The sequence below is a fragment of the Anolis sagrei genome, chromosome 7, assembly GCF_037176765.1.
Source record: "Anolis sagrei isolate rAnoSag1 chromosome 7, rAnoSag1.mat, whole genome shotgun sequence".
NCBI classification, from domain to species: Eukaryota; Metazoa; Chordata; class Lepidosauria; order Squamata; family Dactyloidae; genus Anolis; species Anolis sagrei.
In genome coordinates this window covers 20,382,177-20,405,985 of record NC_090027.1, presented here as the reverse complement: position 1 = coordinate 20,405,985, position 23,809 = coordinate 20,382,177, and the positions used below count along the sequence as shown (strand labels likewise).

General features: G+C 40.4%; 1 protein-coding gene across 1 annotated transcript; it reads left to right on the top strand.

The window, feature by feature from the left end:
- Positions 1 to 820: 820 nt before the first annotated feature.
- On the top strand, positions 821 to 22,078 carry NFU1 (NFU1 iron-sulfur cluster scaffold). The gene is made up of 8 exons (XM_060787493.2): positions 821 to 977; positions 4,134 to 4,237; positions 5,297 to 5,441; positions 8,209 to 8,275; positions 10,252 to 10,366; positions 11,246 to 11,309; positions 15,461 to 15,635; positions 21,552 to 22,078. The coding sequence occupies exons 1-8, from the start codon at positions 922 to 924 to the stop codon at positions 21,597 to 21,599; spliced, it is 774 nt and encodes a 257-aa protein (XP_060643476.2). The 5' UTR covers positions 821 to 921; the 3' UTR covers positions 21,600 to 22,078.
- The last annotated feature ends 1,731 nt before the right edge of the window (positions 22,079 to 23,809 follow it).

Sequence of the window (23,809 nt, the reverse complement as noted above, 5' to 3'; positions counted from 1 at the left end):
ATAATATATTGTATTTACATATAATATTGATCATATAATGTAATGCAATATAATACTAACAATAATGCAATATATTAATTGTGTATTATATATTACATGTAATATTACTAGTAACTAGGCTTGGGCAATCCATGGTTCTAAATGGTTCTAAAGTACTTACAAAACTAAAGTTCTGGTGGTGAAAATTTCAGAACTCTAACAAAACTTTCAAAATTTAATTATTATTTCATTATTGTTGATTTTAATGACAGAACCAATTAGGAACTGCCATTTATTATGAAATTTTGAGAGTTTTGTTAGAGTTCTGAAATTTTCACCACCAGAACTTTAGTTTTGTAAGTACTTTAGAACCATTTAGAACCATGGATTGCCCAAGCCTACTAGTAACATTTCAGTATAGCGGTATAGTACAATATAGTAATATAGAGTACTAATATTGTGCTGTGTTAATAATATATATTGTATGTACATATAATATTGATAATATTACAATACAATGTAATATAATACTAATAATACAATATAATATACTTATATATTATATATTACATGTAATATTACTAATAATATTGCAGTTTGCCTGTATTGTACAATATACTGCTATGCTAATAATATATAACAATATGATAAGAGTATAATGTGATACAATATATATATATATATATATATATAATACATGATACTAATAATAAAATCCACCTTTTGAGTCTTTTGCAAAAAAAAAGCTGCCACCTGCAGTTTCCACCTATGGCCAGCAGGGGCGGCTGGTGGCGCTCCTGAGGTTCGGAGGAGCAGGCGCAGAAGCGACGTCACGGAAGGCGGGGTCTCTTACGCCGTGCGGGCCAATCGGAAGACGTGGATCAGGCGTTCGCGCCGGGCAGCCCGGCCGAGGGGTCCTTCGTGGATAACGAAGGAGGCAAGATGGCGGCGGTGGCAAGAGGATTCGGAGCAGCGGCCTTGGGGAGGCTGCGGGGCCGGTAGGTGGCCTTTATAGGAAAGAAGGGCCCGGAAACCGCAATAGGCCGAGTCCTAAAGCGGCAGCCGGCTGTTTAGGCACTTTTTGCTTTGTTGGACTACAACTCCCAGAAGCCTCTCAGCCCGCCCGCCATGCAGGGAATTCTGGGAGTCGTAGTTCTTTCCCCAAGCCCTGTTTTCTTGGTGTCGGGCCGTTATATCAGCCTAGCTTTACCTCCCTGTCTGCAAATCAACACATTGATGATCTCCTTATGCATATGCTAATTTAATGCACGGAGTGTCAGGTAAGCACAAAGTTTCTCCCTGCCTGCAAAATAGCATATCCATAAACAATAATATTCATCAGCTCATGCATATGCTAATTTATGCATGAAGCATCAGGTGCATTTCCTTTCCCCCCAAAAAGTATAAACACAAAAAAGTATGTTTCTCCCTGAATTCAAATTTGCATATTCATAAATATATTCATAATATCCATGAGCGTATTATGCATATGCTAATTTATGCACCAAGTGTCAGGTGAACACAGTTTCTCCCGGCCTGCAAGTTGGCATATTCATAAACATATCAATAATAATCATGAGCTCATTATGCATATGCTAATTTATGCATGAAGAGTTCGCTGCATTTCTTTTTCTCAAATAAAAGTACGAATCCAAATTCTCCCTTCCTACAAGTTAGCATATTCATAAACCTATTAATAATAGTAATGAGCTCCTTATGCCTTTGCTAATTTATGCATGAAATGTCAGGTGAACACAGATTCTCCCTGTCTACTAATTAGCATATTAATAAACATAATAATATTCATCATCATCATAATATTTAATTACTTATTAATCGCCCTCCATCCGAGAATGCTCTAGGCGATTTACAGCTAAATTGTAAAAGATAAAATACTTACATACAGAAATTAAAAATCAACAGAGATCGAATGCTCTAGTAAAAAGCCAGGTCTTAAGTGCGAGAGTAAAAGGCCCTAAGTCACGCGGCAAGGAATTCCACACGGCAGGGGCAGAAATAGAAAAAGCCCTGCGCCTGGTCCTTTCCAAGTGCGCTTCTCTAGGACCCGGTATATGGAGTAAGTCACGTTGGGCTGGTCATTGCGACCTCTGATGATGGGAGAAGGAGAGGCGGTCCCTAAGGTACGATGGACCCTGGCCGTAAAGAGTTTTAAAGGTCAGAACTAGCATCTTATACAGGCCACGGTACTCAGTTGGAAGCCAAAGTAAATGTTGCAGCACTGGTGTTATATGGCATTTCATGGGCGTTTTTGTGAGTAGCCTGGCTGCCGCATTCTGAACAATACGGAGCTTTTGGGTGGTAGACATCGGAAGGCCCACATACAGGGCATTGCAATAGTCCAGCCTAGACGTGACCGTGGCATGGATGACAGTTGCCAGAGCCTCGTCAGATAGGAAGGGTGCCAGTTGCCTCGCTTGTCATAGATGGAAAAAGGCCTGTTTGCTGGCAGCAGCGACCTGAGTTTCCATTGTCAGCTGAATACAGGACGATACCTAAGCTCTTAACAGTGGTCGATGGAGATAGGGCGGCACCATCGAAGGTGGGTAATGGAGGAGTCAGACCTGCCGGGCGGCCATGCCAGAGAATCTCGGTCTTCGCCGGGTTCACTTTCAGTCTGCTAGCACGTAGCCAGTTTGACAGAGCTTCCAGACATAGGGTGAAATTGTCTGGAATTGACGTTGCTCCAGGCTCCAGGTGCAGAAGGAGTTGGGTATCGTTGGCATATTGGTAGCAGTCCAGGCCGAAACTCCGAGCCAAACTAGCAAGGGGTCTAACGTAGATGTTGAAGAGAAGAGGGGGGAGAATTGCACCTTGGGGGACCCCACATAGGAGGGGGGATCTATCGGAGACTTGATCCATGTACTCCACGCGTTGGCTCCGGTTCCGGAGAAATGAGTTGAACCAATTAAGGGCCTGACTGCAAACTCTGGACATGGCAAGACGGTGAATCATTAGATCGTAGTCGACGGTGTCAAACACTGCAGTAAGGTTGAGAAGTACCAATAGCGCGGATCCACCATTGTCAGACTGGCGACGGAGTTCATCCGTAATGGCAACCAGGACTGTCTCCGTCCCATGGCCCCGGTGAAAACCTGACTGGAAAGGGTCCAGGCCAGCTGCGCCATCCAGGAATTGTTGCAATATTCACAAACTTATTATACATATACTAATTTGTGCATGAAGTGTCAGATGCATTACCTTTTCTTTAAAAAAATTAGTTTCTCCCTGCCTACAAATTAGCATATTTATAAACATATTCATAATATCCATAGCTTATTATGCATATGCTAATTTATGCATGAAGTGTCAGGTGCATTACCTTTAAAAATAATGGAAAGTTTCTTCCTGTTTGCAAATTAACATATTCATAAATGTATGAATAATATTCATGAGCCATTATGCATATGCTAATCTATGTGTGGTGTTTCAGATTGTCAGGAGTCAATTTCTGACTGCATGAAAACATCACAAATCCCCTCCGTGGCATCCTGGCTGAATCAATTCTCTCTCTGTGACATTTTGAAGCCAGCAGAGGGCACTGGAAACCTTATATTGGAACTTGTGAAGCAACAAGTTCTAATAAGGAAACTGAGAAGAGGGGGAGATGGGCAGGGAAGGTGTATAAAAGGAAGTGGTGGTGGGAAAAAGTCATTCGTGTCTTCCTTTGTTGCAGAAATACAAGCAATATATCAATTTCAAAGCAAAACGGCTTGTGAGTGGTTATTTAATATTGCTATATAGATCCTACAGTCTGACACAGATGCATTTCCTTTTCTCAAAAAAATTATGAACACAAAAGTTTTTTTGAAAAAGGAAATGTACCTGACACTTAAATTAGCATATGCATAATGAGCTCATGAATAATAATATTATGTTTATGAATATGCTAATCTGCAGATAAGATAAACCGTTGTGTTATTAGTGAGTTGCTGTGAGTTTTCCGGGCTGTTTGGCTATGTTTCAGTAGCATTCTCTCCTGACATTTTGCCTGCATCTGTGGCTGATATCATCTTCAGAAGTTTGCTCAGAGGTCTTTGGAGCAATTTATTCTACAGTGGAGATGTAAGTATCCCTGGTTGGATCTGGCATTGGGACGTTGCTGCTCAAATGTATCTTTTGTCTTTTCCTTTCAGCTTCTGTCATTTGGGATTGAGAGGTCTTCATTCAACAGCCAAGCAACCTCCGCACTTTGCTGCACTCCAGAGGTTCCCAGCTTGGCCTGCAATGCTGCAGTCGGGTGAGCGTTCAATGGGGGAATGCCGCTAAAGAGGAATCCGTCATGCTAAGGGACTTCTTCGTGAGGTTTTATGAACCATGCACGCGGTTACCATCTTTACCTTGTGTCTCATGCAAACCTCAATTTTCAAAACTCTGAAACTTAGGAAAGTATTTGGTTGCTGTGAGTTTTCTTGGCTGTCTGGCCAACAGATTGCATTCTCTCCTGACATTTCACCTATATCTGTGGCTAATGTTATCCTCAGAGGTTCTGTTGGCAGTGAAGCAAATGGAGTGTATATGTATATATACACACCTGTGGAATAATGTCCAGGATGGGAGAAAAAATCCTTGTTTGTTGAAAGCAAACACACACACACAAGTAGTTTACTCTTCATAATTCAAAACGACATATGTACAATCATGTGATCAGTTGCATCAACTCAGATATTATCTTTTTTTAGAGAGATTTAAAATGGTCTTTCTTTGTTCATGTGGAGAAACTCCTTCCAGCAGTTCTTGAAGTAAGAGCACACTCCAAACTCAGTCTCTCTCGCTGCTTCTCTCGCCATCTCTCTGTGCACTTGCATAGCTAAAGCCTGAACAAAAATGTAACAGTACCCAAAAGTCCCAGGCTCAGGCTGCTCCCCATGCATTGCCCAACCAATCGGTTTCATGTATCTTATTTTACAGTAGACGCACACACATTAACTGATTTCTTGCGTGCTCCAACAAAACCGCCTTGAGTTGCCTCAAGGTTGAGAGGGGTGGTATATAAATACGGTAAATAAATAAACATTGATAGTAAAGGCTCAGAGGAGAAGATTAGAAAAAGACAGGACAATATAAGAAGACAGAAAGGTCAATGTGAATGCCAGATGATAAGAATCCACTTGCTTTTGAAATAGAAGATATTGCAGATGGAATTCCCTTATATGTTAGAGAATATGTATAGCAATTCCCTCCCATTTCACACCCCCGGTGATACAATAGAATCCTGCATAGAATTGATTTACTAAAAAAACTGCAACCAACATATCACACTTCTATAATATGTCTTGTTTATGGTGTTTCCTTTTAGAGGTGTTGGTACGCTCAATGTTCATCCAGACGCAAGACACCCCGAATCCAAACAGCCTGAAGTTCATTCCGGGAAAGCCGGTCTTGCCGTCCAGGACCATGGAGTTCACCTCGCCTGCTTCCACCTTTTGCTCGCCCTTAGCCAGGTGAGAGCCGGTGCCATGGGTCTTTGCATGCAGTTTCACGCCACCTTCACTTCCAATGCTCAATGCTATGGGGTCCTGGGAGCTGTAGTTCTACAAGGCCCTTAGACTTCTTCTCTGCCTGAGAGTGACGATGCTTCCAAACTACAACTCCCAGGATCTCATAGCGTTGGAAGTTAAAAGTGTGGCCAAACAGCATTAATTCTACAGTGTGGACATGCCCAGTTTTCTGATATATCTGCTGGTCATTCATACCCAACAAAAGTGAGTTAGAATCATAGAATCAAAGAGTTGGAAGAGACCTCATGGGCCATCCAGTCCAACCCCCTACCAAGAAGCAGGAATATTGCATTCAAATCACCCCTGACAGATGGCCATCCAGCCTCTGTTTAAAAGCTTCCAAAGAAGGAGCCTCCACCACACTCCGGGGCAGAGAGTTCCACTGCTGAACGGCTCTCACAGTCAGGAAGTTCTTCCTCATGTTCAGATGGAATCTCCTCTCTTGTAGTTTGAAGCCATTGTTTCGTGTCCTAGTCTCCAGGGAAGCAGAAAACAAGCTTGCTCTCTCTGACTGCTGTCCTGGGCTTCTCTCAGGAATTTGGCCTGCAGCTCCAGAAACACAGCTCTCACTTTCTGGACTTAAAATCTCAGGCTGACTCACAAGTCCATCATTGACATTTGGTACAACATCAGTTATCAATGGTGGTTGAATAGGTACAACATTAGGTATCATTGACTTCATCACAAGACAGGAAGTGGGAGGAATCTTCCCCCATAGAAAGGAAATCTACTCCCAGAAGAGTGATTATCATGGGGTAAAGGGGTCTCCAATGAAGCCTTATCCTCAACAAGCCAAATATTGCAAAATCCAACTCTCACAGGGACAGAAAACTAGGTGAAATACTGTTTCTGTGATTTGATTTGCCCTGATATCCTTCTGACAGCCCAAGGACTTCTTCTGTGTTTTCATATATTTATTTCATAGAAATATATTTCAATATGATGGTGTGTTTGCCCTGCCTCGAGACATGAGGGGAGAGAATAATAATAATAATAATAATAATAATAATAATAATTATTATTATTATTATTATTATTATTTTGAGAGCCAGATTGACAAAAATCATGGCTCTGGCTCACAAACTGAACTTTGAAAAAGGAGACGGCGGGCCTGATTCTGGCAGCCCAAGAACAAGCCATTCGAACCAATGCCATCAAAGCCAGAATTGAAAAGTCAACCACAGATCCCAAGTGTAGACTCTGCAAGGAAGCAGATGAAACGATAGATCACATCCTCAGCTGCTGCAAGAAGATCGTGCAGACAGACTACAAGCAGAGGCATAACACCATTGCTCAGATGATTCATTGGAACTTGTGCCACAAATACCATCTGCCTGCGATAAAGAACTGGTGGGATCACAAGCCTGAAAAAGTTACGCAAAATTAACACACCAAACTACTCCGGGACTTCTGAATTCAGACTGACAGAGTTTTGGAGCACAATACTCCTAACCTCACAATCGTGTTAAAAAACAGAGTGTGGATCGTCGATGTTGCAATCCCAGGTGACAGCAGGATTGAAGAGAAACAATTGGAAAAGCTGACAAGATATGAGGATTTAAAGATCGAACTGCGAAGACTCTGGCACAAGCCAGTCAAGGTGGTCCCTGTGGGGATCAGCACTCTGGGTGCAGTGCCTAAAGACCTTGGCCTGCACTTAAACACAATCAGCGCTGACAAAATCACCACCGGTCAGCTGCAAAAGGCCACCCTACTGGGATCTGCACACATTATTCGCCAATACATCACACAGTCCTAGACACTTGGGAAGTGTCCAACGTGTGATACAACAGCCAGCATAGTGACCTTGTTTGCAGTGTACTCATCTTGTTGTGTTTCGAATTATATATATTGTATTATTCTTAGTGTATTATATGTGAAAAAGATCTTGGAGTCCTCGTGGACAACAAGTTAAACATGAGCCAACAATGTGATGTGGCGGCAAAAAAAGCCAATGGGATTTTGGCCTGCATCAATAGGAGCATAGTGTCTAGATCTAAGGAAGTAATGCTACCCCTCTATTCTGCTTTGGTTAGACCACACCTGGAATATTGTGTCCAATTCTGGGCACCACAATTCAAGAGAGATATTGACAAGCTGGAATGTGTCCAGAGGAGGGCGACTAAAATGATCAAGGGTCTGGAGAACAAGCCCTATGAGGAGCGGCTTAGGGAACTGGGCATGTTTAGCCTGAAGAAGAGAAGGCTGAGAGGAGATATGATAGCCATGTATAAATATGTGAGCGGAAGCCACGGGGAGGAGGGAGCAAGCTTATTTTCTGCTTCCTTGGAGACTAGGACGCGGAACAATGGCTTCAAACTACAAGAGAGGAGATTCCATCTGAACATGAGGAAGAACTTCTTGCTGTGAGAGCCGTTCAGCAGTGGAACTCTCTGCCCCGGAGTGTGGTGGAAGCTCCTTCTTTGGAAGCTTTTAAACAGAGGCTGGATGGCCATTTGTCAGGGGTGATTTGAATGCAATATTCCTGCTTCTTGGCAGGGGGTTGGACTGGATGGCCCATGAGGTCTCTTCCAACTCTTTGATTCTATGATTCTATGATTATAGTATGATCAATATTATATGTACATACAATATATTATCTTATTAGCATGTCACAATATTATTATTATTATTATTATATATTACTATATTGTGCTATACCATTATACTGTAATATTATTTTCTTTGTTTTCCTTTCCTTTTTCGATAGGCAGCTCTTCAGGATCGAAGGCGTTAAAAGCATCTTCTTTGGGGCCGACTTCATCACAGTCACAAAGGTAGATCTCAATCATCCTTGTTTACAGCATTCTGCCTTTAAAACATGCTTTTCCTGCTTCTTGGCAGAAGGAGGTTGGACTGGATGGCCCACAAGATCTCTTTCAACTCAATGATTCTATGATTCTATGCTTCAAAATAGATGGCAGCAAAGATTTGTGTCTGGGGTTTTTTTGTTGCACAAAGCTCTGCCTTGTTTTCTCCCCATTGCAACTGGAGGAGGAAAGCTCTTCCAAACCTCGTTGCCAGACCCCATTTATCACCTGCTCTCTCTTTCTGTTTTTGCAAAACTCTGTAAAGGATTCCTTTTTGAAAAGACACATTAAAGCAGTTGCTGCTTAATGGTCCTTTTCCCACGGGAAACAAATGCAATGGAGAGAAAAAACCCCAAAATCTCAATTTTTTGAAACGCGTGGACTGCTTTAAAAAATGTTGTCAAAGTCGCTCGAGGAGACTCGCAGTAAAAATCATAGAATCATAGAGTTGGATGAGACCTTGTGGGCCATCCAGTCAAACCCCCTGCCAAGAAGCAGGAAAATTGCATTCAAAGCACCCTTGACAGATGGCCATCCAGCATCTATAATCCATATTGCAATGTTGCATATCGCAAGTGCAATATAACAGTATAACATTGCAATGTTGCATATTGAGATATATTACAATATAGTGCGTATTGCTATGTTACATATTGCAATATAACAGTATAACATATTGTAGTATTGCATATTGCATTTTGCAATATATTGGAATATAACATGTATTGCAATGTTACATATTGCCATATAACAATACAACATATTGCAATGTTGCATATTGCAATATATTACAATATAACATATATTGCAATTTACATATTGCAATATAACAATATAACATTGCAGTTTTTTACAATATATTGGAATATAACATATATTGCAATGTTACATATTGAAATATAACAGTATAACATTTCAGTGTTGCATATTGCATTTTGCAATATAACAATATAACATTGCAATGTTGCATATTGCGATATATTACAATATAATGCATATTGCAATTATAATGCATATTGCATATTGCAATATAACAGTATAACGTATTGCAGTATTGCATTTTGCAATATATTGGAATATAACATATATTGCAATGTTACATATTGCAATATAACAATATAACATTTCAGTGTTGCATATTGCATTTTGCAATATAACAATATAACATTGCAATGTTGCATATTGCGATATATTACAATATAATGCATATTGTAATGTTACATATTGCAATATAACAGTATAACGTATTGCAGTATTGCATATTGCATTTTGAAATATATTGGAATATAACATATATTTCAATGTTACATATTGCAATATAACAATATAACATTTCAGTGTTGCATATTGCATTTTGCAATATAACAGTATAACGTATTGCAGTATTGCATATTGCATTTTGAAATATATTGGAATATAACATATATTTCAATGTTACATATTGCAATATAACAATATAACATTTCAGTATTGCATATTGCATTTTGCAATATAACAGTATAACGTATTGCAGTATTGCATATTGCATTTTCCAATATATTGGAATATAACATATATTGCAATGTTACATATTGCAATATAACAATATAACATATTGCAATGTTACATATTGCAATATATTACAATATAATGCATATTGCAATGTTACATATTGCAATATAACAAAATAACATTTCAGTGTTGTATATTGCATTTTGCAATATAACAATATAACATTGCAATGTTACATATTGCAATATAACAATATAACATATTACAATGTTGTATATTTCAATATAACAGTAATGCATTTATTCTACAGTGTATATGCGCCCATGTTTCAACTCAGTGGCACCTTGGAGACCATCTTTTTTCAGAACTGTTTTCTCTGCCTTAAGTAAGAAAAGATGTCCCATCGCAGAACGACTGCAATTCATGAAGCTCTTTCTCGTAAACCTTTCTAGGAAAGCGAGGACGTGGATTGGAACTTAATAAAGCCGGACATTTACGCCACAATCATGGACTTCTTTGCCTCCGGCCTCCCTGTCGTCACCGATGAGGCCCCTCGCCCAGAGACAGGTGAGCGGATGATGCTCTGAAATGGAAAAAGTGGACATCCAAGGTGGAGGCAAGGAGGCAACATGAAGAGTCCACCCCTTCATGCTCTCCTTCCCAGCTTCCAGGCACATCATCATAATCATAATCATCGCCGTTGCTCTTACTTGTACCTGTCTTTGCTCTCGGGAACTCAGACCCAAAGCAGTTTACAACCATAAGGAATGTACAGAAACTGGAAAGTTTTATTCCAGGTCCATTTGGAGAATATCAATCAGAGAGAGAGAGAGAGACAAAGAGAGAGAGAGAGATCCATCAGGGATAGGCATAGATAGATAGATAGATAGATAGATAGATAGATAGATGGGGATGGATAGATAGATAGATAGATAGATGGATAGGCAATAGGAACGCAAAGAGAATAGGGATGGATGGATGGATAGATAGGGGATAGGAATGAATAAATGAATCAGGAATAGGGATGGATGGATAAGAGAATAATAATAAATATAGGGATGGATAGATCGGTCGGGAATAGGGATGGATAGCTAAGGAATAGGAATGGGTAGAGAGAGAATAGGGATGGATGGATGGATGGACAGATAGGGGATAGGGATGAATAAATAGATCAGGAATTGGGATAGATGGATAAGAATGATAAAGACAGGGATGGATGGATGGATTGATTGATTGATCAATCAGTCAGGAATAGAGATGGATAGATAGGTAAAGAATAGGGATGGATAGAGAGAGAAAAAATAAGGGTAGATAGAGAGAGGGATGGATGGATGGATGGATGGATGGATAGATAGATGGATAATAGATGGATAATAGATGGATAATAGATGGATAATAGATGGATAATAGATCTTAACACCGGCCATTGTTTCTATTATTCTCAAGCTCCCTCCGAGGAAGATGACGAAGTTGTGCTTATGATAAAAGAGCTGCTGGACACCAGGATAAGGTACATCCATCACTTTATTGGATCTAATGTGTAGGGTTAAAGCAGGGGTGTGTGCGTGTGTGTCAGGGAGTCCCAAATAACAACAACAACAATAATAATAATGATTATGATGTAAACAACAGCTAAATTACCATAAAACGAATAATAATGCAACCAAAGACGAGGTTGTCTTCTCCCCAAAGGCATTTTGTTATTATATTTATTTTTATAGGCCACTTTTCCCTCTCTTAAAAAAGTTTAAAAATGGCTAAATGTTCCTAAAAGGATGTCCAATTCAGTCCACTGAAAACAGCAAAAGCAAATGCCTATATTCAGACAATGAAAATGAAATGTACGCGTGAAAGACATATGACCTGGCAATACCACATATGGGAATTATTATTATTATTATTATTATTATTATTATTATTATTATTTCACTGACCCAAAAACACAGTATGTCACAGCAAATGAGATCTAGATGCTGGATTTCGTATCACAAAATTAGAAGTCAAACCCTTCCCAAGCATCTAGGACTGTGTGATGTATTTCCGAATGATGCCTGCATATCCACGTAAGGTGGCCTTTTGCAGTTGACAGATCGTGATTTTGTCAATGTTTATTGTTTCCAAATGCCGGATGAGATCTTTTGACACAGCACCCAGTGTGCCAATGACCACTGGGACCACCTGTACTGGTTTATGCCAGAGCCTTTGCAGTTCGACTTTGAGGTCTTGATAATGGCTGAGTTTTTCCTGTTGTTTTTCCTCAATGCGACTGTCACCTGGTATGGCGACATCAATAATCCAAACTTTTTTCTTTTCCACAATCATGTCTGGTGTATTGTGCTCCAAACTTTGTCAGTCTGGATTCAAAAGTCCCACAGTATTTTTGTGTGTTTATGATCCCACCACTAATTATTTACTGCTGGCAGGTGGTACTTGTGACATAAATTCCAGTTAATCATTTGGGCCACAGAGTTGTGCCTCTGTTTGTAATCCATCTCTGCAATTTTCTTACAATACCTGAGGATATGATCCATGGTTTCATCAGCTTCCTTGCACAGTCTACATTTTGGGTCATTAGCTGATTTTTCAATTCTGGCCTTAATGGCATTTGTCTTATTTTTCAGTGTTCCACTCATGAGCCATAACCAGGTCTTCTCCCTGTTCTTCTCCGCTGGATGGTTCTGTGTGGACGCACTATTGGCAGTTTTTTGTGGTTTTTTTTTTTTTTTTTTTTGCAATGTCTTTTGCTGCGGCTTATGCCCTTAGATAGGCACACAGCTGTGTTTGGTCTGACTTGTTGCGCCCTAAACGCCACACATGCTCTAGTTCCCTCTTCACACGCTTCATGGCTGCCAGCTCTTCGTTGAACCAAGGCTTTAACAATGTGTTTTTCAAATATATTTCTATGTTTAGTTCTCTTTTAATGTTTTTACGTGTTAGAGCCAGAATAAGAACCCCAGAGGCCATCCAGTCTAGACCTTTCCTCAATCAAGATCTGTGTTTTGAGGAATGATCTGGACTAGATGAGACTCCTTTCTAGCTCTGGGATTCTCCATGCTCTGTGAATAGAGAGCTTTTATGGCTCCGAATGGTAAATATTTGCCTAAATATCAGAAAGTCAATATCTGTGGGACATGAGAAAGAGCCTTTTTGTGCCCAAAACGAGAAGCAAAGATCTGAATGGGAGGCTTCACTTTGCCAGCTGCTGCAAACACCAGAAACTCATTGGCTGCAATAAAATTGATATGAGCCGCTCTGAATGAATGCATTCATTCTGTGCAAGAAGAAGCACAGAGCCTCTGTAGGGATAGAATGGGGACCAATGTTCCTTGGTTTCTGCTTCTACCAACTTTTTGCCATAAATTCAAATAGTTAGAATAAACGACCTGATGCATTTTGAATGAGGGGCTCTTGCCTGAATCGCTCTTTAAAAGCTGCTCTTTATTCATTTATTTTAATTGGGATTATTATTATTATGTTTATGTTTATGTATACCCTGCTTTATCTTTCCCAAAGGAGTCTCAAAGCAGCAACATATCTATTATTACGTTTATGTTTATTTATACCCCGCCTTATCCCTTCTGAATGAAATCCAAAGCGGCTATGTATCTATTATTATTATTATTATTATTATTATTATTATTATTATTTTACTGACACCACAGTATGTCACAGCAAACGAGATCTATATGCTGGATTTCGTATCACAAAATCGCAAGATGAACACTTCCCAAACGTCTAGGACTGTGTGATATATTTTCAAATGATGTGCGCAGATCCAAGTCAAGTGGCCTTTTGCAGTTGACAGATTGTGATTTTGTCAATGTTTATTGTTTCCAAATGCTGGCTGAGATCTTTTGGCACGGTACCCAGTGTGACGATGACCACTGGGACCACCTGCACTGGTTGATGCCAGAGCCTTTGCAGTTCGATTTTGAGGTCTTGATAGCGGCTGAGTTTTTCCTGTTGTTTTTCCTCAAGGCGACTGTCATCTAGTATGGCGACATCAATAATCCAGACTTTTTTCTTTTCCACAAATGTGATGTCTGGCGTATTGTGTTCCAAAAGTCTGGATTTGAAAGTCCCACAGTATTTTTGCATGTTCATTTTCCACGACCTTTGCAGGTTTATGATCCCACCAATTCTTTGCTGCTGGCAGGTGGTACTTGTGACATAAGTTCCAGTGAATCATTTGGGCCACAGAGTTATGCCTTTGTTTGTAGTCCGTCTGTGCCATTTTCTTGCAGCAGCTGAGGATATGGTCCATGGTTTCATCAGCTTCCTTGCACAATCTGCATTTTGGGTCATCTGCTGATTTTTCAATCCAGGCCTTAATTGCATTGGTTCTGATGGCTTGCTCCTGGGCTGCAAGAATCAGGCCTTCTGTCTCCTTCTTCAGGGTTCCATTCATGAGCCATAACCAGATCTTCTCCTTATCAACTTTTCCTTCAATCTTCTCAAGGAACTTCCCACGTAAGGCTTTGTTGTGCCAGCTGACAGCTCTGGTTTGGAGTACAGTTTTCTTGTACTGACTCTTTGTCTGCTGTGCTTTGAGAAGTTTCAGATTATTGACTTCAATTAAAGCAGATTCTTGGCTTTCCTTGGCATATTCTGCCAGGGTGTGTTTTTCTTCTTCAACTACTTGTTTGACTTGTCAAAGTCTTCTGCCACCAGACTTTCTAGGCAGATAGAGCCGGTCAACATCACTGCGAGGATGTAATGAATTATGAATGGTCATGAGTTTTCTTGTTTTTCTGTCCAAATTGTCCAGTTTATGATGCCAGCAGTATATCGTATGACAGGTATGGCCCAGGTGTTTATGGCCTTGATGGTATTGCTTCCATTGAGCTTGCTTTTGAGAATTTTTCTGACCCTTTGAATGTATTCTTTGCTGACCACAGTTTTCACATGCTCATGTTTGATGTTGTCCAGCTGTAGTATGCCCAGATATTTATAGGCCTCTGGCTAGTGACACTTGATTCTTGGCCATTGGGCATATTTATGCCCACACTTTCAATGATTTTTCCCTTCTTCAGTGCCACTGTCGAACATTTGTCCAAACCAAACTCCATGTTGATATCAGTGCTAAAGATTCGGACAGTGTTGGTCAGAGACTGGATTTCAGTTTCAGTTTTCCCATACAGCTTCAGGTCATCCATGTACAGCAGATGTGAAATTTTGTGAGATCTCGGAGATGTCTGATAGCCGAGATTTGTTTTTTGTAAGATTGTTGACAGAGGGATCATGGTAATGATGAAAAGCAGTGGGGACAATGAGTCTCCCTGGAAGATTCCTCTCCTGATGTTGTCCATAGTTTTCATTTCCAACAAACAGTTCAGTTTTCCAGTGCTTCATCATATTTTCAATAAAAGTTGTTGTTGTTGTTGTTGTTCTTCTTCTTCTTCTTCTTATTATTATTATTATTTATACCCTGCTTTGTCTCTCCCAAAAGAGACTCAAAGTGGCTGTGTATCTATTATTATTATTATTATTATTATTATTATTATTATTATTTCCATTTATATCCTGCTTTATCTCTCCCAAAGGAGACTCAAAGCGGATACATATCTACTATTAGTTTTAGCATGTATTATTGAGGGAATTATTGAGCAATAAGATGGAGAGAGAGAGTGCGTTCCATCCTTTGCCTTCCCTGTTTTTCAGGCCAACAGTCCAGGAAGACGGGGGCGACGTTCTCTTCAAGGGCTTTGAAGACGGGATCGTGCAGCTGAAATTGCAGGGCTCCTGTACCAGTTGCCCCAGTTCCATCATCACCCTCAAGAATGGGATCCAGAACATGTTGCAGTTCTACATCCCAGAGGTTGAAGGCGTGGAGCAGGTAAGCAGCCTTGGGAAGGAAGGCCTTTTGGGGTAACGAAGAAATAAAGATTGGAATAATTGAAATCTGTCCCATTTGCTTTAGCATAACAAATATTCAACAAATTTGCTAATGGTAACTGCGTAACTCAGGCATGGGCCGAACAGCCGGTATGCTGTTTGGAATTGTGGGAATTAGAGTCCAAAAGAGTCCAAAATACCTGGAGGTCTGAAGTTTGCGCATGCCAGATTTCACAGTTTCAATGGATGCAGGTGAACTACAACTCCCAGATTTTGAGGACAATGACCCCCAAACTCTGCCTGTATTCATAGTTGGGCATGTTGGGTCTGTGTGCCAAGTATGGTCCAGATCCGTTATTGATGGGGTTCAGAGTGCTCTGGGTTCAGGAAACTGCAACTCCCACACGAGTGGGTCGGTCCCTTACAAATACCTCCAGTTATTTTTTTGTCGTGTCAGGGCAATTATATTACATTTCTAACAGAACAAAGCAAACAAACAGGCAAAATACAAAATTTGTGAGTTTGGTAGTTGATTAAATGTCCTTTGACCAGTATCTGGCCACTTGGAGTGCTTCTGGTGTTGCTGCAAGAAGGTCCTCCATTGTGCATGTGGCAGGGCTCAGGTTGCATTGCAGCAGGTGGTCAGTGGTTTGCTCCTCTCCACATTCGCATGTCGTGGATTCCACTTTGTTGCCCCATTTCTGAAGGTTGGCTCTGCATCTCGTGGTGCCAGAGCGCAGTCTGTTCAGCGCCTTCCAAGTCGCCTAGTCCTCTGTGTGCCCAGGGGGGAGTCTCTCATTTGGTATCAGCCATTGGTTGAGGTTCTGGGTTTGAGCCTGCCACTTTTGGACTCTCGCTTGCTGAGGTGTTCCAGTATGTTCTGTTGATCACCAGGGTCCTGTGGTCCAGATCCATCATTGGTGGGGTTCAGAGTGCTCTGGGTTCAGGGTGAACTGCAACTCCCATACATTATTATATCACAGCAAACGAGATCAATATGCTGGATTTCGTATCACAAAATCACAAGTCAAACACTTCCCAAGCGTCTAGGACTGTGTGATGTATTATTATTATTATTGCTATTATTATTATTAGTAGTAGTAGTAGTAAACACTAGAAGGTCACGGCAGTGTATGGCACGAAGATATATTGACCATACAGTTAAATAGAATCTCCTAATGAGACTCTATAGTGGGATACAGGAATTCAGGCTTTTGTTCATCTATGTCTTCCTAAAAAGTTAATCCATAATAATAATAATAATAATAATAATAATTATTATTATTATTATTATTATTTATATCCTGCTTTTTTTCTCCATATGGAGACTCAAATTGGCTCACAGTTAAAAGCATTACAATGCAACTTAAAATATACAAATATGCAAATATTAAAACAGCATAATTATTATATACTACTATTAGTATAATATTGAATATATTTATTTATTTACGGCATTTATATGCCGCCCTTCTCACCCCGAAGGGGACTCAGAGCGGCTTACAAGATATATTTACATACAATATATTATATTATTAGCATAGTACAATATCAGTATTATATATTACTACTAGCTGTGCCCTGCCACGCGTTGCTGTGGCCTATAGTAAAACTTATCAAAGTTGAGGTAGATATCTGGACTATTATGAAAGAGAGGTACCTACCTATTCCTTCCCCCTTTTCCTCCCCCTTTCTCTCCTTTCTTCCTTCTCTACCTCTTTCTTTCTTTCACTACTTGGTTTCATCCTTCTCTCTTTCCTTCATTTCCTCCCTCTTTCTTCCTTTGCCTTTCTTCCCTTCCTTGTTTGCTTCCTTCTTTCACTTTTTATTTCCTTTTATTTTACCACCATCATAACAATAACAATAATGCAATGCATTGCCTCTGGGACCTGACACCTCTCCCATTCCCAAAAGGGTCTCATAGGAAGAATAGCATAATAATAATAATAGAAATAACAACCTTGCTGTGGCCAATCTTCCCTCTTTCTCTCCTTCTTTCCCTCCTTCCTTCCTTCCTTCCCTCCCATCTTTCCTTCCTTCCCCCTTTTTCTTTCTTTTCTGCTGTCTCTCTTTTCTTTCCTTCCATCTTTCCTTTCCTTTCCTTTTCTTCTTCCTTCTTTCTCTAACTTTCCTTCCTTCCCCCTTTTTCTTTACCTCCATTTCTCTTTCTTCCTTCTTTCCTTCCTTCCTGTCTTTCCTAGATTTTGACAGGGCAGGAAGGGGTGGGGTGGGGTTTGGAGGTGGCGTGAAGTAAAAGGAGGTAAGATTGGGGCGGGGGAGTGATGGAGCATGGGGTTGCGTGTGTGTGTGCGGCGGCGGGGGGAGTGATGGAGCGTGGGGTTGTGTGTGTGTGTGCGGCGGCGGGGGGAGTGATGGAGCGTGGGGTTGCGTGTGTGTGTGCGGCGGCGGGGGGAGTGGGGTTGCGTGTGTGTGTGCGGCGGCGGGGGGAGTGGGGTTGCGCGTGTGTGTGCAGCGGCGGGGGGAGTGATGGAGTGTGGGGTTGTGTGTGTGTGTGCGGCAGGGGGTGTGTGTGTGCAGGAAGCGGTGCGGCGGGGCTTGGAGTGGGCATGGTTTCCGCAGAGGGAACATTGGCCGGAAGGCCATATGCGCACGCCAGGGAATGCCAATGCGCATGCTCAGTTGTTTTGCCGTTTTGTGAGTGTGTTGTTGTGTTGTTTTTCATTTTGAGTAGATATGTTTGTACCTTGTGGGTTGTGTTATGGGCATGGGAATTTTGGTTAAGTTTCGTTGGGGTTTTTTTGAGTTTTATTCTTTTGCCGTTTTGTGAGTGTGTTGTTGTGTTGTTTTTCATTTTGAGTAGATATGTTTGTACCTTGTGGGTTGTGTTATGGGCATGGGCATTTTGGTTAAGTTTCGTTGGGGGATTTTTGAGTTTTGTTGTTTTGCCGTTTTGTGAGTGTGTTGTTGTGTTGTTTTTCATTTTGAGTAGATATGTTTGTACCTTATGGGTTGTGTTATGGGCATGGGAATTTTGGTTAAGTTTTGTTGGGGTTTTTTTGAGTTTTGTTCTTTTGCCGTTTTGTGAGTGTGTTGTTGTGTTGTTTTTCATTTTGAGTAGATATGTTTGTACCTTATGGGTTGTGTTATGGGCATGGGAATTTTGGTTAAGTTTCGTTGGGGTTTTTTTGAGTTTTATTCTTTTGCCGTTTTGTGAGTGTGTTGTTGTGTTGTTTTTCATTTTGAGTAGATATGTTTGTACCTTGTGGGTTGTGTTATGGGCATGGGAATTTTGGTTAAGTTTCGTTGGGGGATTTTTGAGTTTTGTTGTTTTGCCGTTTTGTGAGTGTGTTGTTGTGTTGTTTTTCATTTTGAGTAGATATGTTTGTACCTTGTGGGTTGTGTTATGGGCATGGGAATTTTGTTTAAGTTTCGTTGGGGGGTTTTTGAGTTTTGTTTCTCCGTTGGATGCCCCTAACAAATTTATATATATAGATATTGCACTATACCATTATATTGTAATATTATTAGTAATATTACATGTAATGTAACTATATAATTATAATTATAATATTGTATTATTATTACTAGTATTATATTGTATTACATTATAATATTATAAATATTATATGTATATACAATATACTGTATATTGTGATATAAGCAGAAGACAAGATGGAAATGTCTTCTGCTCCCCTCTGTCTTCATTATTTTTATATATAGTATTATTAGTATTATATTGTATTACATTACAATATTATTAATATTATATGTATATATAATATATTATATTATATATTATTATATTGCATTATATTATGTTATAATATTAGTCATAGTATTATACATAGTATACAATATATTATTAGTATATAATACTACTAACCGCCCCCTGCCACGCGTTGCTGTGGCTCACATAGGGGTTCTGTGCTGGAGGTGTAGCTTAATTCTATCGTTGGTGGGGTTCAGAATGCTCTGTGATTGTGGGTGAACTATAAATCCCGGCAACTACAACTCCCAAATGTCAAGATTCTATTTTCCCCAAACTCCACCAGTATTCACATTTCGGCATATTGAGTATTTGTGTAGAGTTTGGTCCAGATCTATCATTGTTTGAGTCTACAGTGATCTCTGGATGTAGGTGAACTACAACTCCAACACCAAAGGACACGGCCCACCAAACCCTCCCAGTATTTTCTTTTGGTCATGGGAGAACTGTGTGCCAAGTTTGGTTCAATTCCATCGTTGGTGGAGTTCAGAATGCTCTTTGATTGTATGTGAACTATAAATCCCAGCAACTACAACTCCCAAATGTCAAAATGCTATTTACCCGCAAACTCCACCAGTATTCACATTTCGGCATATTGAATATTTGTGTAAAGTTTGGTCCAGATCCATCATTGTTTGAGTCCACAGTGATCTCTGGATGTAGGTGAAGTACAACTCCAACACCAAAGGACACGGCCCACCAAACCCTTCCAGTCTTTTCTGTTGGTTATGGGAGAACTGTGTGCCAAGTTTGGTTCAATTCCAACGTTGGTGGGGTTCAGAATGCTCTTTGATTGTAGGTGAACTATAAATCCCAGCAACTACAACTCCCAAGCGACAAAATCATAATTTTTTTAGTGATGATCCCTCCTTGTGTTGTGAGACGTTTTGTTGCCAAATTGGTGTGATTTCGTTCGTTGGTTCTTTTGTTTTTAAGGTACTCATTATGCACAGAGCATTTTTATATATGTAGATTATTAGTATTTTATATATGGTATTATTAGTGTTATATTGTATTACAATATTATTAATATTATATGTATATATAATATATTGAATTATATTGCATTATATTGTGTTACAATATTAGTCATAGTATTATACATAGTATACAATATATTATTAGTCTATTATACTATTGGTATTATATATTATACTGTATTATTTTATAAATAGTTCTTCTGTCCCTCTGAGATATGGGAGGAAAAATGGAAGTGAGGAATAATTTCCTTTGAGATATTTCTATTACTCTACATTACAGTTTAGAACAGTGGTTCTCAACCTTCTTAATGCCGTGGCCCCTTAATACAATTCCTCAAGTTGTGGTGACCCCCAACCAACATATTGTTTTCATTGCTACTTCATAACAGTCATTTTACTACTGTTATAAATCATAATGTAAATATCTGATATGCAGGATGCATTTTCAGTCACTGGACCAAACTGGGCACAAATACCCAATACACCCAAATGTGAATGTTAGTGGGGTTGGGGGAGGGTTGATTTTGTAATTTGGGAGTTGTAGTTGCTGGGATTTATAGTTCACTTATAATCACAGAGCATTCTGAATTCCACCAGCGATGGATTTGAACCAAACTTGGCTCCCATGACCTATGGAAGACACTGGAAGGGTTTGATGGGCATTGACCTTGAGTTTGGGAGTTGTAGTTCACCTATATCCAGGGAGCACTGTGGACTCATCCAATGGTGGATCCAGACCAAACTTGGCACGAATACTCAATATGCTCAAATGTGAACAGTGGTGGAGTCTGGGGAAAATAGATCTTGACATTTGGGAGTTGTAGTTGTTGAGATTTAAGGTTCATTACAATCAAAGAACATTCTGAACTCCACCAACAATAGAATTGGCTCAAACTTCCCACATGGAATCCCCATAAACAACAGAAAATACTGTGTTTTCTTATGGTCTTTGGCGACCCCTCTGACACCCCCTCACGACTCCTTCAAGGGTCCCGACCCCCAGGTTGAGAAACACTGGTTTAGAATGGAAAGTTTCATCACCAGACATTTCCGACTTGTTTTTGGAAGCGAACAAATTGTCCGCCATTGACATCAATGCGAATGGTTCGTCTTCAAATCTGCTCAAGGGATATATATATATGGATCCCGACGTTATCTTCTTTTCTCCAATTCATTTTGATAATCATTACAATACTATGTTGCCTTTCAGGTGGTGGATGAGAACGATAACGAAGAAAAGGAAGCAAACCCGACCTGAATCGGGGAGAGTTGGGACTCTTTTAACAAAAGGAGTGAGTTTCTTTGTTGTCTCTGCAAAAAAGGCCACGTTTTCCAGAGAATTGAGACTGTTTTCAGGGCGGCTCCACAATTCTGGAAGAGGCGAATTCATATTTGAAGTAGCTTCTGTTTTCTTGGATGAAAAAGGAGGAAATGGGTAGAGCATCTCTTATTATTTTAACTTTTGTGCAGTGACTTTCAGAAATGCAGTGTTAGATATTGATAAAGCAACAAGGCCTTGCTAACGCCGTCATCACTCATTATTCTGTTTTCTTTTTAAAACTTTTAAAAAAATTAGTAAATCAAACCATACAATTCACTATTCCAGACACAAGATGGCAGGAAAGGTGTAACAAATGGATATACAATGACTCCGCTAAGGCTGAAAAAATCCACTAATTTGAAGACCACTGTGAAGTTATTGCAGGAATTACAATGGAATTTTTACTGGGACCAAGAGTTAAGGCTATTGTTCTTTCTTTCTAATTATTACAAGGAAACTGTCGCCTTTTATCATTAACAAACAACAATACTGAGATTTGTTGATATTTTAAATCATTTTATTTTGTTTGTTTTCTTAATTTTTGTATTCATATTAACTTGGATACCTGGTGATGCCCAGGTTATTTGAAAAAGGCATTGTTTGTTTTGGGGTGTTTTGTTGTTCATTCGTTCAGTCGTCTCCGACTCTTCGTGACCTCATGGACCAGCCCACGCCAGAGCTCCCCGTCGGCCGTCACCACCCCCAGCTCCTTCAAGGTCAGTCCAGTCACTTCAAGGATGCCATCCATCCATCTTGCCCTTGGTCGGCCCCTCTTCCTTTTGCCTTCCACTTTCCCCAGCATAATTGTCTTCTCTAGGCTTTGCTGTCTCCTCATGATGTGGCCAAAGTACTTCAACTTTGGGGTGTTAGGTAATATCATTTAGTAACACTATTTATGAATGCTCCCTTTAGAAAATACATAACAATGTGGGTGAACTACAATTCCCAGAATCATGGGTCAATCCTTCCCAAACCAGGCCTGCATTCACAGCTGGCCATGTTGGGTCTGTGTGCCAAGCTTGGTCCAGATCCGACGTTGGCTGGGTTTCGTGCTCTTTGGATGCAAGTGAACTACAACTCCCAAAATCAAGATCAATTCCCTGCAGGATGTACAGTTGGTCATTCTCTGTCCCCAGTTTGGTCCTGGTCCATTGTCGATGGGGGTCACAGTTTCTCTGGATGGTGAACTACAACTTGCAGATTCCGAGAGCAATCACCATCAAACTCTGCCTGTCCTGAAATGTGTCAGGTTAAAAAAGAAACCTGGTTTACTCATAACTTACTTAACTAGTTAAATTCTTGAGTATTCCAGGTTTTGGGAGGGTTAGAACCTTTTCGGCAGGGGGGGTAGAACCCTTAACCCCCCCCCCCCCCGGCTACGGCCCTGGGTTCAGAATGCTCTGGATGCAGGATGAACTACACCTCCCATGCAAGTGGGTCATTCCCTCTTCAACCCCTTCTGTTGGCCATCAGGGTTCTGTGTGCCACATATATTCCAGATCCACCATTGAGGGCTTCAGAATGCTCTTTGGATGCAGGTTGAACTACAACTGCCACGTGGGTGGGTTGGTGCCCCCACATGCACCTCCAGTATGTTCTGTTGGTCATGTGGTTTTTGGCCCCAAGTTTGGTCCAGATCTGTCATTGGTGGGTTTCAGAGGGCTCTGGGTGCAGGGTGAACTACAACTCCCATGCAGGCGAGTCAGTTCCCCAAAGCCATCCAGTATGTTCTGTTGGTCACCAGGGTTCTGTGTGCCATGTTTGGTCTAGATCTGTCCTTGGTGGGGTTCAGAGTTCTCTGTGTGCAGGGTGAACTGCAACACCAATACAAGATTGGTTGGTCCCACCAGAAACGGCTAACATGAGGCCAAGCCCAAGAATAATACACCACGACAAATAAACCCGAAAAAGTTACAGAGAATGAACACGTCAAGCTACTCTGAGACTTCCGAATTCAGACAGATAGAGTTTTGGAGCACAACACTCCTGACCTCACAATCATGATAGAAAACAAAGTATGGATTGTCGATGTTACAATTCCAGGCGACAGCAGGATTAACGAGAAACAACTGGAAAGCTGACTCGATATGAGGATTTAAAGATCGAACTGCAAAGACTCAGGCACAAACCAGTCAAGGTGGTCCCAA

What these genes read in the sequence shown, in the direction of transcription:
- NFU1 (XM_060787493.2), top strand. Translation starts at nt 922, where the DNA reads ATGGCGGCGGTGGCAAGAGGATTCGGAGCAGCGGCCTTGGGGAGGCTG. An exon ending in GCCTGCAATGCTGCAGTCGG is followed by an intron (nt 4,238 to 5,296) that starts GTGAGCGTTCAA and finishes GTTTCCTTTTAG; the next exon opens with AGGTGTTGGTACGCTCAATG. An exon ending in GGCCCCTCGCCCAGAGACAG is followed by an intron (nt 10,367 to 11,245) that starts GTGAGCGGATGA and finishes ATTATTCTCAAG; the next exon opens with CTCCCTCCGAGGAAGATGAC.